The 14,337-nt window shown below is 35.0% G+C and overlaps 1 protein-coding gene across 11 annotated transcripts in view; it reads left to right on the top strand.

Annotated features, from left to right (window-relative positions):
• The window catches only part of LOC148308661 (uncharacterized), a 47,987-nt gene that overhangs the window by 31,460 nt on the left and 2,190 nt on the right, over positions 1 to 14,337 (top strand). For 10 of the 11 annotated variants that reach the window (XM_088261299.1, XM_088261305.1, XM_088261308.1 and 7 more), the window contains 5 exons: positions 4,479 to 4,527; positions 6,422 to 6,578; positions 6,664 to 6,823; positions 7,801 to 7,935; positions 12,401 to 12,983. In XM_088261299.1, the coding sequence (XP_088117425.1) occupies positions 4,479 to 4,527; positions 6,422 to 6,578; positions 6,664 to 6,823; positions 7,801 to 7,935; positions 12,401 to 12,983 (1,084 nt within the window). The remainder of the gene's footprint in view (positions 1 to 4,478; positions 4,528 to 6,421; positions 6,579 to 6,663; positions 6,824 to 7,800; positions 7,936 to 12,400; positions 12,984 to 14,337) is intronic. The other variant, XM_088261310.1, reaches the window with a different exon arrangement.

Raw genomic sequence — 14,337 nt, 5'->3', positions numbered from 1 at the left:
CTCACTATTCAACGGCGTGGAGGTGGCTGAGTGGCGCTGTGGTCGTGAAAAAAATTGAGCTTGAGCACTAGGTATACCTACAAACGGTCACCTAAGCTCTGCCCTCAAAGCGTTATTTGTTTTGTCAATAAAAATTATGGTCGGATACTTTTTGAACAGACATATGAAAATATTGAGTATTGAAAACTATACCATCTGAAAAATACAGAATAATAAATGTAACCATTCGCAGGGTAATTAGATTTGCCAAAGAAGAGTAGGTGAAAGACTAAAGCAAAATAGTGAAAGATTTAGAAGAAAAAAAAATGATTCATTCAATTTGCACTGACAAATAACAGGGTTTAATAAAATTAAATAATACGGAGTCATTGTTGTGGACTCAAATAAGATTAAGTCATTAACCTCGAAGATTTGAGAAGACCCACAGTTGTAAAAACTAACATTGCCAGAAAGAGAGAACCAAATGGATGTCTAGGTTGAAGAACTTTTAGTCATTTGAGTTATGCAATGTGTACTCTTCAAGTACTCTTCCACCAGAAAGCTCTGTTCGTTTTTAGAGCAAAACAAAATATCAACATTTTCTAACCTCGGAATTTTTAAGATGTAATTCGCTATATCAAGCAAAAATTAATTTTGCACACTTTGGATAGTAAAAGCTTAAATATCATTTTGAAAAGAATTAAAATTCACAGTGACCTTTCTGAAGAAATTGGTATAAAACATGAAGCAGGACAATGTTTATATCGTACCTCTTCGTTTATGTTATCACTAACACTTTTTTAATTATACTTTATGAGGAAAGCTCTGTATGAAAGGGAAGAAGGCATCAAAGTTAATGGAAAACCTGTAATATTATGCTGACGATAGTATTGATAATCTCTCTTACATAAATCTTACTGCTGACTAACATGAATATCTCATAAACTAAACTTAAGCAACAAAGGAGATGATTTTACCAAGTTGGCATTGAATGGGAAAACCCAAGGAGTACAGAGTTACAATTATTTAGGTATGCGGGTAAACCGAAAACGGGAATTAGAACCAGAAATAAGTATACAACGAAATGGGTGGATATAGTCAGGGATACTGCGCAATCTGAATATCAATGTAGAACGGAAAACAGGATATAAGCCATAGAAATGCGCATCTTGGACGGTTGAAATAACTGATGAAGAGATACAGGAATACTTACCAATTGATGCACTAACCTCGACCAAGTGAACTTAGGACACCTCATGAGACACAACCGGTACCGGCAAATAATGAACATAGAGAGCAGAAAAAGAAAGTCCTGGCTCTGCAACCAAAGTAGTGGAATGGGATTCAATGTGCTAAGGATCACTTTTCTGTAGCAAAGGGTCGTTCAAGATGCTTTGGTATGGCGGCCAACCTTCGCTGCTTTGAAAGGCACTAGAGGAGGATGAAGAACACTATTTTATATGTTTTTTGTTCCAATATATTAACTTATCTTATTATTTTTAAACTACACAATACATGTCAATGTGAAATAGACATGCCGTATTGCTTAATATTATGTTATTTAATGTATCTGTTTCGATGTAAAATTAATAAATACTCTGGAACCTCTGTATTTGTCATTAATCTGTTTCATTTGACAAATGTAGAAACAAATTTTCATAAAAAAACTAACGGAAATTCAATTGATCTATTTCCATCCCCAACAGATAGTAAATATGTGAAATAAAATATTGCAGTAGAAGCGTGGAAGAAAAGAATAGTAAATATTGTTTAGAACAGCCCAAGCCAACCCAAATTGCACCCGGGCCGCATCGATAACCTAAAATTTTCCCAAGGGCCGTGTACAGACATTAGACAAAGATAATTTTAAAAGTATTATAAATAATTTGAATGCAGAGGTAATCAGAAAGTACAATCAGGGTAGTTGTGAAGGAAAAAACACTACTATTATATAACAAGATATGAGCGAAAAACACACATTAAATCAACAAAAATGTATTTGTATAGTAATTAACATTTTTAACGATGTAACCATCAGAATTATCAATTAGGACACATAAATCAAACAATATAATATTTTATTTTAAATATAACCTATTTGGCCACTCAGTACAAGATTGAGTTTCTTTTCGCTTACTTAATTTTTCTAAATCTATTTCAATACTTGTAGTTGCACACCTTAACTGGTTTTCCAGATTACGTCTGTTATTGACGCCTTATTTTTATATTTTTCATTTAGAAAAAAAAGCTTCACAAACGTATGTCGATCCAAAGGCACTAATAATTTTTTGGGCAAAACATGTTGTCGTTGTTATGTACTTACTATAAAATTAAATTTTTGGAATCGTAGGGTACATATGTTTTTTAGTTGAATGCAAGTAGATGCAAGCATCGGTAATTAAATTATTCTGATTTTGCAACTGTATGTTTAACTGATTAAATTTTTCTGTAATGTCTACAAAAAAACAAGTCTTGCAACCTCTTTTCATTTGTTAATTCAGCAATGGGCATATTCTCTTCAGTCATAAATTAACTAATTTCTTCCCGAAACTCAAAATACCGTCATTTTTTTTGCAATCAATGATGCGCTCATTGGATTGGATGATTGTTGTAATGATGAACCGAACATGCTTTGTTGGCATTTTGATTGAGATTTAAGACTGGTACGCTTATATATTCTCACTTCCCGTCAAATTTCAAATAATCACTATTTGTTTTTGTTTTATTTTTCACGATATCTTTTGACATTGAATTCTTTAAAAGTCGTTATTATTCCTCTACAAATCAAACACGTTCATTTGGATTTATATGTTATAAAGATTTGAGAAGTTTCCTTTTCTTTGCCTTGTTTAATGTTACTGTTTTTATGAGTATAATATTGTTTCTGGTATCAGTAGTAACGAGACGTGTTTGAGTTTTAAGTCATTTAATTTAACAGTTTTTTTTCAAAATTGAATCGGAGTAGAGTCCAAAATATCAACAGAACGACACATCTCTATGTCAAAACTGAGTAGTAGCAGACTGCGAGTTCTCCAACACAACGAGCCGAGTTATAAATCAGCGCAATATATGCATTTCATGTACTTATACAAACTTTATTGGTTTTAATAACTTAAATATGATTTAACCGGATCCACGCGGCTCGCAAAACCGTATGTGTTTTCATAAAACATGCCCCATACGCGGCTGACATACCGTATGTGTTTTTACTTTGCTCCAAGTTTCGAACCTCAGTTCAACTTGGAAGGATTTTTTCATGGTATGGAACTTTGGATAAAATAATACGTCAATCCTTGGCCTTATGGCATCTGTTAAAATATCTGACTAATAATTTGTAACATCACAAGGATAAATAAAAGAACAGATCCCTGATTTTTCTTGCGGTCAGTAATTAATTAGTCCGCACCATAATCATGCCCGATATCTGTCTCTCTCTCGACGCTACGCATCGCCAGTGGGTAAGAGTGACACACGATGCGTGCTTTGATTTATTTATGTTAGGATCTTATTTGTTTATATTACCATATATTTCAAGAATAATGTCACACAAGTGTATTATAGAGTACCAAAAAGGCACAATGAATCCCATTGAACGTTTTTGTTTACGAAAAATAAACTGTTTCTTAACTAAATTCATGATAAAAAAAATAAAAGTAATCATTTAAAAAACGGCGAAATACTGCCGCGCACGGGTGTCTCTAAGGAACAAAGTTAATGCGGTTAAAAGGTTAAAATATATTCTGCGGTACCCGATATACACATACATTTTCGTCATACATGACCGCGGGCCACATGCAAGGGCGCAGCAGGTTGGCTAAGGCTGGTTTAGAAGTAGAGTCTCAAATATAACAAGATGTAATTTGAAATGTGGTGATGGTTTTCATTTTGCTTTCAGTAGCACTTGATTTAACAAGAACTTTTTCAATGTTTGGTATTTGTTTTTCCTCTTGTAATTAATTGTACTATCATTGAATGCATTTATGTTTTCGTTAATTCGAGCAACATTGGTCCCCTCTATTGACTAACGCCTAGAAGCTTTTACAAATTCAATTCAGATACACAGCATATCACTCTGCCACCATATTCCCATTAGCTCTTTGACTTGACCCCTCCAATGAACAAAATTTCCTCCTTTGGTTCAGCTTGTCATATTTTATGAAGATCCAAGATATCTTCCGAGGCTGACAAATATAAAGGTTCCACTGCACGTAATTTAATGATTTGCCCGAACTGTAAAGAGCTTGCAAAGTAAACAGAGTGTGTATATTGAAAAATGTAATTTTGTAATGTATAAATTAAATTTTATTCTTTCAAATATTAATTGATTGTTGTGTTCAACAAAATAAAAATATAATATGAAAGTGTTTATTTTTAAAATTCATATAATTATTCCAATCATTGTATGTAGTTATTGCCAAATCAATAAGCCTGCTCAATACCGCTTATTGAATTTTGCAAAATACATTTGTGATTAGAATGTTCTGTCATTTAAATTTCAGAAATCCCATCTACGCCTAAATCCAGTAAACCACCAATAGCTCCAATACAGTAAGTATAGTCACATTGGATAATATATTTACTCCTGTGTATAATTTGGTTTTTAAATCATTACATTCAATCATTTAATTTTATCAATTATTATTAAAGTGTTATAAAATATATATTTGTCTTCAGGTTTGTAAAATTGACCACTTCAATAATCTCTTATTCACAAACATAACATACAATAACAGTTCCAAGGATAGGGATGTATTCTTCTGAAATATTATGGAAATTAATTATTTGTCAACTGAAGAGCTGAAATTACGCGCAAAATGTTATTTCGATTCATCGGCAACAAATAATGACCGATACTTTCTCTTCACATTAAGCATTCAAATTAATCTGCGAAGGTTATACTAAACATAAAGAACATATGTGTAACTGAAGTCCAAATAAACTTTATCATAGCATAGCTAAACAATATTCTTCTAACCCTTATCCGCACCCGATGGTGCATAGGCCGCTGCATCATATAAACGCAGTGTTATCGTGACGTTAACACATGAAAGAAAGGCGATCAGCCCTCCGCTTCAGGTACCAGTCCAGGGTAATATTGAATAAATATTAGAGTGAAAAAATCACTTAAATATTTGTTTGACCCCCCTGGGAATCGAACCCGGGACCTCCAGAACAGTAGCCGAACGTGCTGACCATTACTCTACAGAGGCGGACAAACAATATTACATCGATGTTACCTTTACAGAGGTATGAGGCAGAGCACCTGTCATCAGGTGTCTAGATTAAACACCTAGTGGCAATTTATTGTATATACCAGGGGTTCCCAATTTTTTTCAGCCCTTACAAGTTTAGTAATTTGTCATGGCGCCCCACTTTAGCAAGCTATTTGGAATAAATATAGTAGAGCGCCACCCATAGAAGCCGCGGCGCACAGTCAAACGATGTTATATTTCAAATGAATTAAAAAATTGATAATATCTTACACACACTTTGTTTCATTAAAATTTTAAGATAGGAAGTACTTAATGAAAGACCCTGTTTATATTATAGTAGAAAGAAATAGGTACCTACAATAATAGTAGCTGGGTAGATAGGCACAAAAATTAAAACATCCACAATATGAAATTGAGTTATATCATATTTATAAATATTCAGAATTGAAACAGAACAACAAAAAAAAAATATTTGTGGTATTATTTTTTGACATCTCATCAAAGATGAAGAAGAATATGGAAGTCTGGGCATTTACGGGGCTTACGACCGTCATAGGCTGGTTTAAGTGATCACTTTACACACGTGTAACATTCACCAATTCTACCCATTATTGACAACCACAAGGTGAATGTTACACGTGTGTAAAGTGATCACTTAAACCAGCCTATGACGGTCGTAAGCCCCGTAAATGCCCAGACTTCCATATTCTTCTTCATCTTTGATGAGATGTCAAAAAATAATATGAAAATAACTCCTGTAATTAGAGATAATCCAGATTTTGTGAACAAGTATTTGGACACACTCAAAATGTTGTAAATATTTGTGGTTTCGGATAATGATAGAGGATTGACTCACGGCGCCCCTCTTTACTTTCTACGGCGCACCAGGGCGCCGCGGCGTACACTTTGGGAACCCCTGGTAAATACATATTAAATTTTAAAATCAGACACTGATTTTTAGAGTATACTCAATTGTATTTTATTGTTAAATTAAAGCTTTAGACAAATTAGTGTTATTTGACTGCAATACATGACATGAAGTATCAAGTGTTCCATGGATAATGATACATGTAGGTACTTATACCTATATTCATTTTCGGAGAAAGAAAGAATCTTATTGACATGACATTTTGAAACAGTTAATGTTTTTATAGCTTTCGACAAATGTTGATAACTAAGCTAGTGGCAATTTTGACGAAGAGAAATGTTTGAATTGTAATTGGCTTTAGGGTTTATCGGGCACCTCATATGTTGGGAAATGAGTTGAACCCGGAGAGTGCAGCAGCCGCACGACTCTCGGAACACCTGAACGCAGAGCTAGCTGCTCACTCTGTGTTCCGCGCCCCTTCTCCGCTGGTGCCGCCGCCGCTGATTAACAAAGCCACTGTAAGTACGACACTGCATACTCATTGGACTGCCCAACTATGTGGAGAGACCAGTATAAGTTGACAATGTTGCGTTGACGTTTCAGAGCTCCCGCACTAGCAATCTGGGAGTAGCGGGACCGAGTTCGGAGACTGGCGCGGCACCAGTAGGACTCGGAGGCAGTGCACAGAGCCTAGATCAGCTCCTGGAAAGGCAATGGGAACAAGGCTCTCAGTTTCTCATGGAGCAAGCGCAGCACTTCGATAGTAAGTCTTCTGTTCACTAAAAGAAATTCTCTTTCAATCTGATCATCAGTAATAACAATTTTTCACTTGGCTATTGAACTAAATTGCTCCAAATTTCTTAATTTGCAGTTAAGAAGATAAAAATCCAAATCCATTATGTTATACGTTCGTGTTAACAGCTTTCAACTACATACTATTTGATTTATTTCATTCTATTTCATATTTGATCTATTTTATTTATGGTATTTATTTCATTTCTTGCGGACTAACTGCAGAAGCTGAAATTGGGAACCATTATCCATGTTTAAGTTTATGACAATTTTGCGAATTTAGTATTTATTATAATCAAACGAATCTATGGAAAAATAAAAACATTGTTATTTCCAACGTGGGTACAAGAGAGTAAAGGATTAATGCAGGTAATAATCCGAGCCATGTCACGAGGGGTATATCCAGGTTCCAGGTGGATAAGCCAAAGCCCTGTGATTGAGTGAAACGGTCAGTTAATGTAGTGAGTTGATTTGATGATTTGCCTGTCAATAATTTTCGTTATGATTTTGCTTTGATTTCAGGCAAAATAATGATTAGAATTATGAAATGGATTTTTTGTATGAAAACAGTGTAAGAGGGATCAGAATTTTGTAGTATTTTGCAAGTTATTACAAAATTCTAATAACCATTGTTTGAATTAAATAGCAGTATTCCTCGAACTTTGTCCGCCTCCATAGTGTAGTAGTTAGCGCGCTAAGCTACTATGCTGGAGGTCCCGGGTTCGATTCCCAAGAGGGTCAAAATGAATATTAGTGATTTTTCAGTTTAATATTTATTTAATATGACCCTGGACTGGTACCCGAAGCGGAAGGCTGATCACCTTTCCTTCGTGTATTTATCGATCAAGATAACACCGCTTCTATACGATGCAGTGCCCTATGCACCAGTGGGTGCGGATAAGGTTTAGAATTTCTCGAACTTTAAAAAAATGTTATTTCTTATTACAGTTGCATCATTGCTGTCATGTCTCCATCAATTGCGTACAGAAAATGTTCGCTTGCAGGACTATATTGGGTCCTTATCTCAACGTCGGGACCATCTTCTTGCAGTGAATGCTCGTTTAGCAATCCCACTAGTTGCAGGTATGATTTTTTTATACTTAATAACTCATAATCGTCTGAGGCGATAGGGTGTGTACATCGCCGTGTACACTCTATATAGAAATGGGAATGTTTCGAGCTACACAGAGCATTAGATGTGAGTCAACCTTTAGTCATACATTTTATGACTTCTTCATAAAATAAAAACTTAATTACAGCATAACTTCGTCACTCATTTTAACAAATACGAGCTGAAATATTCCATGTTTACGAATGATGGTACTTTTTTAATACATCGCACACGTAACCCACCGCATATCAGTTTTTTTTTCAAAACATGTGTATAAAGACACTACTTCAATGTATCCCCGCAAGTAAGAAAGTTGCCCCGCCCAGAGGGGAGGTGATATGGGTTTTCAAACAAGGGGGCGCTAATATTTTGCACCTGATAAAACGAGAACAAACATAGAAACAATATTTAATGCAGAAAAAGCTACGCGCACTAAACATTTGATGTTTAGTGCGCGGTCCAACAGCCGACCAATGACACCGCGCGCGTGGCTTCGGCGTCAACGGCGTTCAAATTCAACTGAGTTATAAAAATAAACAATCTCATAAAATTATAACTTTTACTGTTTTACCAATAAATATGGTACATGTAACTATTACGCACATATTTTATCGTGTGTCTAGAAAAAATGTGATAAATTAACATGAAAACTTGAAAAAATAACTCAATAAAACATTACTCCTGGGATGTAAAGTTTTGATTTCTCACTCATTTTAGTTGATATTTCAATCAAAAATATAATTCTATCCTTACAGGGACATCTTTGGTCAAGTGTCGTCAATAAATTTGTATTAAAATTATAAGAAATAATGCATTACAAATAGCTTTCTTTACTGATTTGTAGATATCACACAAAAGTATCTTTATAATATGAACTACCACGAATGGGGGCGTGGCTTAGGCGGCGGCTGATTTGCAAATGTAAAAATATACCTACCGCCAACAGTTGGCGGCTGATAGGCCGATGGGTTAACATACTTTGTTGATAACTCAGCCCTGTCTGCACCCAATGGTGATAACTCAATATAAATTACCTGGCAAATCTTATTTTAAAAGACAATCCTGGACCCCATATTCTCAGTAGTAAAAATGGAATACTGTAAGAGCTCATTAATTCAAACAATAATATTTTGAATTTTTTTAATAATTTGCATAAGTTCAATAAATCATAATAGAAATAATGACGGGGCTTTGGCTTATCTATCCCGAACTTGAAAATACCCCTTCAGTCCGAGCTTGGAATGTTAGCTGATGTTAATCCTTAGTTTCAGGTACCCACGGTTGGAAATATACCTAACAAATGTTGTGATTCTTCCAATGTTCTTTTTCATGTTTTCAATTTTTGTAGTATTTTTTGTAGTAAGTTTTTCAAAAACAACAAAAAAAAAACATTTGAAAAACTGATAAATAAATACACCCGAACACTTGAGTAGTGGTGTGTAATGACAACTTTTTTGTATAGTAATTTTTAGAAAAATCAATATTAGTAGTCAGGGCAAAGGAACATTTAAACAAAATATTTCAATTTATACATTTTCAAGAAAACTTGAAAAAATAAATTATTAAAACTATGCCTGGGATGTAAAGTTTTCAATTTTAACTGATTTTAATTTATATTTTAAGGGGTAATTCTATCGTTACAGGGACATCTTTAGTCAAGTGCCGTTATTAAATTTGTGTAAAAAAATGTATATATTGAATATAGAGTGCCTTTATAATTTGTGTGAAATAGGGTGAACTGATTTTGTTTTTCCAATTCCAAGAACCTATAATAAAGGTACTTATAACATGAAAACTTAATCTCAAGAATGTGTTAGTAAAAATGATTTAATGGAATTGTTATATGATTATTTGTTTTCTATTGGACGGTGGGCCCAAGAAGCAATTGATAATTCGCAACTTGGAGAAGAATCAATTGCAGCCCTGTCTGTTCCAGTGACACTAGATTGGGAGGATGTTGATTTCTTAATCAAAGTCATACTTGAACTTGTAAGAAATTACCCAACACAAGATTTGCCTCCAGAGATCTGGTCGTTTTACGATCGGTTTATCACTGGGGCAGTCGTTACTCAGGGATCTTCTGTATTATGTAAATTACATTCATTTATCTATATAATTGTTGTAATTCTGTGCAGCTCTGTAAACCATACTCGTCAATACACAAATGGAAGCAAACATAGAGGTCTCAAAATATGAACTTTCTAGGAGATTGCTGTATTTGCTTTCAATACGCTTTCCATTTCAAAATACTTCAATCGAGTGTCTTGAACATATCTATTTTGTGTTCTGGGCTGGAATTATAAACGCAATATCAATAAGTATCCCGAGTTCAACTTCACTCCTTATGGCATTTTGAAACCAGTTGTCGAATCGTATTGTCAGAATGTTAATATTTGGAAATTAAAATGAGTATTTGTTTCATTGAGGATAAAAGTAAAGTTAAACTTGCTGCCTAGACACTTATCCATATGGCATTCATAATTCCTGTCCTGGTTTTTGACTAGAATTCCATTGTAGAAATGTTTAATCAATTCCTAGGGTTAAATTATTCATTGCATCACTGATGTCTCTTGCATGTGTGTGGCCCCATTCCTCGACACCTTATTTCCATTTTCCCGACTTCACTCGTTCGTAAATACAGTGAAACCTCAGGTTATAAACTTGACTCGTTCAAACTAATTATTCCAAAAGCATCAATGTAAAATGGATTAATCTGTTCCAGACCACCGGAAAATGTTCCTTTCATAATAGTATTCGTGAATGAAATACATACATAACCCTCCGACTGAATTCTGATATGCAAAAGTCTGTTTTTCTCCCTAAATAAAATTGTTGACAGTTTAGTTGGGAAATTCTAATTTAACTATCCAGACCTTTCAAAGCGCAAACTCAAACCATGGTGTAAGGAAGAGGCGTGATGAAGTTCTCGGAAGCCTGTCTTTGACACTTGAATGGCTCCAGCTCGCAGTTAAAAAGGTCTGGATAGTAGTACAGTGTATGATGTTAGAATTTTGGTTAAATCCTTTTCGAGCCAATATCTGCAATGATATGCTGAAATAAGAATTAAAGCTAAATTTCCTTCATCATGTGATATTTCTTATTTTGATTAATCCATATTGTCGATTCTGTATAATGATTTGGGTTTCTTGGATGGGTAGTTAGGCCGGCCGACGTAGAGATGTGCCCAACAACTTTTCTCTCCTGGATCCACGCATGTTCTCTGTGCCTCTTTTGGCCACAAAAATCCAAACGCCCATTATGTCCTTTATCTGTTGTTGCATTTGCTTATGTTCTTTATTGTACATCCGCTTAATGGGAGCCACGTTTTCACTGAAATAAGATCAAATTAAAACAAACAAAAAATAATTAAGAATTTAAGTCTTAATTAAGTCTAATATTTATTTAATATTACCCTGGACTGTACCTGAAGCGGGGGGCTGATCACTTTTCCTTCATGTGATTAAGATAACACTGTTTATAGGATGCAGTGCCCTATACACCACCGGGTGCGAATAAGGGTTTAAAAAATAGTAATAATTAAGTATTACGCATGTGAAAAATATTTAATGTTAGAAGTTTTAGCCCTCAAAGTTGAAGTTAATTGATAATCGTGCATGATAATATCACATTCACAGATTACAAAATTAAGACCTTTGATTTATTCAAAATCGAATTGAAACTTACTACAAAATGAAACTACCTTTTTTGATATCTCAATGAAGACATACGTTTTTTTTATGGAAGTCTGGTCTTTTACTGGGCTTACATCCTTTTGTTGACTGCTTTTAATGTTTACTTTATACATACAATGTTTAATGTTTACCATTATACCCATATCTATTATATTCTAACCTTGTGAATTTACTGATCTACATACAGCCTTGCTTGTACCCCATGTGCATGCAAGATGTTAATTGTCTGTACATATTTTTAAAGCTTAGATTAAAAAGTCCGATAAAGTTTTCATTATTTGGAACTGGTCTCTACTACCATGAAACATCAGGTGTTTGTACTGGCCAAGATTTTGTCTTACTATTTAGTAAGATGTCAAGCGAAGCTGGTTTTTTTCCTGGACTAAAAAATGACATGAGACATGACATTCTTGGTAAAGTTGATTTTTTAAATAAAGTTTTATCAGTCAAAGAATCAGCTAGGAACACCACTCTTAATTCCTTCAACCCGAGGTTCCACTGTATATATCATCAATGTTTCAATAATTTACTAAATAGTGAGTGGGAACAATTTGGCCAAAAATGACAGTTTGTATCCTCACACTGTATTGAAGAACGGTGCGGATATCTCACACCTGATAAACAATATTGTGCCTTGAAATAAATTAATCAAAATATGACACTTAAAGTCTCCAAATCTCTGGTTGGATCTGAAACTCTCGTCTGAAGGTAGTCTTGCTGACCTAGGAATCACTTCTCATTACAGTCAATGCCCCCGCGGAAGTTCCCAGGGGACCACGGGACAGTGGAGGCTCGGTTCACGGAAACCTTTTGCACCCAACTCCGGTTCACGCAACTCAGTCACACGGGATCCCTGCACATATGCACGGAATGTCCGCACAAGGAACATCCTCGCATGGACTTTCTTCTCACGGAACTCCGTCGTATGCAAGTTCTTCACACGGAGCTACATCGCACGCAAGTACTTCACACGGGACTCCGTTACACGCAAGTTCTTCACTTGGAACACCGTCGCACACAAGTACTTCACACGGAACTCCGTCGCACGCAAGTTCTTCACATGGGACTACATCGCACGCAAGTTCGTCACATGGAATTCCAGCACACGCAAGTTCTTCTCATGCGGGCTCTTCCCATCCGAGCTCTTCTCACCCGAGCTCCTCTCATGCGAGTTCTTCTCACGCGAGCTCACCTTACGGGAGCTCTTCTCACGCGATCTCTTCCCACGCAAGCTCCTCTCACGCGAGCTCTTCCCATGGGAGCTCTTCTCTTATGAGCTCTTTACATGGATCTTCCATGCATGGAGCGCCCCACGGAAATCTTTTACGGTTAGTCATTTTTCTTTTTCCTTGTTAACTGAAATATATGTAATGTATATAATAGGTCATATAAAAAGTCTCCTCGGTTTTTTGCCACTAGATGGTATTGATGCCCATATATCGGGCAACACTCACCTGATGGCCTGAAACGAACATGTACTTAAAAGGTGACATTTCAGCTAACATTTTTTGTGATGATAGTTATCTAATTTGTTGCTTGTGTAAAAAGTTATATGAATTTTAAAAAAGATGAAATATCTGAAGAAATATGTTTACTATAAAAAAGTAAAAACGCTGCAAAAACATACTAAAAATTATCGCTCTGGTCAGGCAGTCACTGAAAAAGTCAATGAAATTTTGCAGCTGGTGGAGAAAAACCAGCGTGCAAGCTGTCAGGAAATAGTATAGCACTCAACATCAACCACACATGGCAGTTTTGAATCATTTGAAAAGAGTAGGCAACAAAAAAAGTTCAATGTTTGGGTGCCACATGAATTAATGCAAATACATTTTACTGACCGAATTACCATCAGCTAAATGCTGCTGAAACGCAATGAAATCAAATATTTTTTAAGTGAATTATTACAGGCGATAAAAAGTGGGTGAAATATGAGAATATCAAATGCAAACGATCATACAATGACCAGAATTGGTCAACATAAGAGGAATTGTGTTCCGTCATGACAATGCGCGACCATACACATTGTTCTGACTCACTTTGACTGAACGTTGGGAAGTTTTGATGCATCCATCGTATAGATCTTTCACAGCCTAATTACCATTTTTTAGGTCTTTGCAAAACTCTCTTGACGGCCAAGTTTTTCGACAATAAACCACAAAAGTTCTACATCGATGGAATTAAGAAGCTACCTGAAAAATGGCAAAAGGTCACAGACAATAATGGTCAACTTGATTAAAATTTATTTTCAATAAAGAATTTTTTTGTTTAAATATGTACAAAAAAACTGAGACTTTTTGTATGACCCAATATGTATTGTGTTGATTATGAAATAATTTATATTATAATAAAACAAAGTTTTTTTGAACTATTTAAAAAAACAGGGACATTAAAGATATATATTTGGGTCTGTTTTTATGCGATTTCGAAGTTATGCGATTTTTAAATGTAATGGAACCCCCTATCCCTTATTTTTGTATGTAGTTCAAGTCTTTTTTTATGCGAATTTGCATAAAAAAATCTAAAATTATACTAGTGTAGGTAACAACCGTTAAAGTGTGCACTGGTACAAAGTATCTCAAGTAAGCTCAAATCTTACATTGTATTCAATAGATACTTTATTGGAAAATACATAAAAAGCGCTTGTTATTTGGATTAAAGATGTATCTCAAAAACATTTTCCCA

Source organism: Brachycentrus maculatus, unplaced genomic scaffold (genome assembly GCF_059751285.1).
Source record: "Brachycentrus maculatus isolate JH-2025_06_01 unplaced genomic scaffold, ASM5975128v1 h1tg000153l, whole genome shotgun sequence".
In the NCBI taxonomy this organism is placed as follows: Eukaryota; Metazoa; Arthropoda; class Insecta; order Trichoptera; family Brachycentridae; genus Brachycentrus; species Brachycentrus maculatus.
This window is presented reverse-complemented; position numbering and strand designations above follow the sequence as displayed.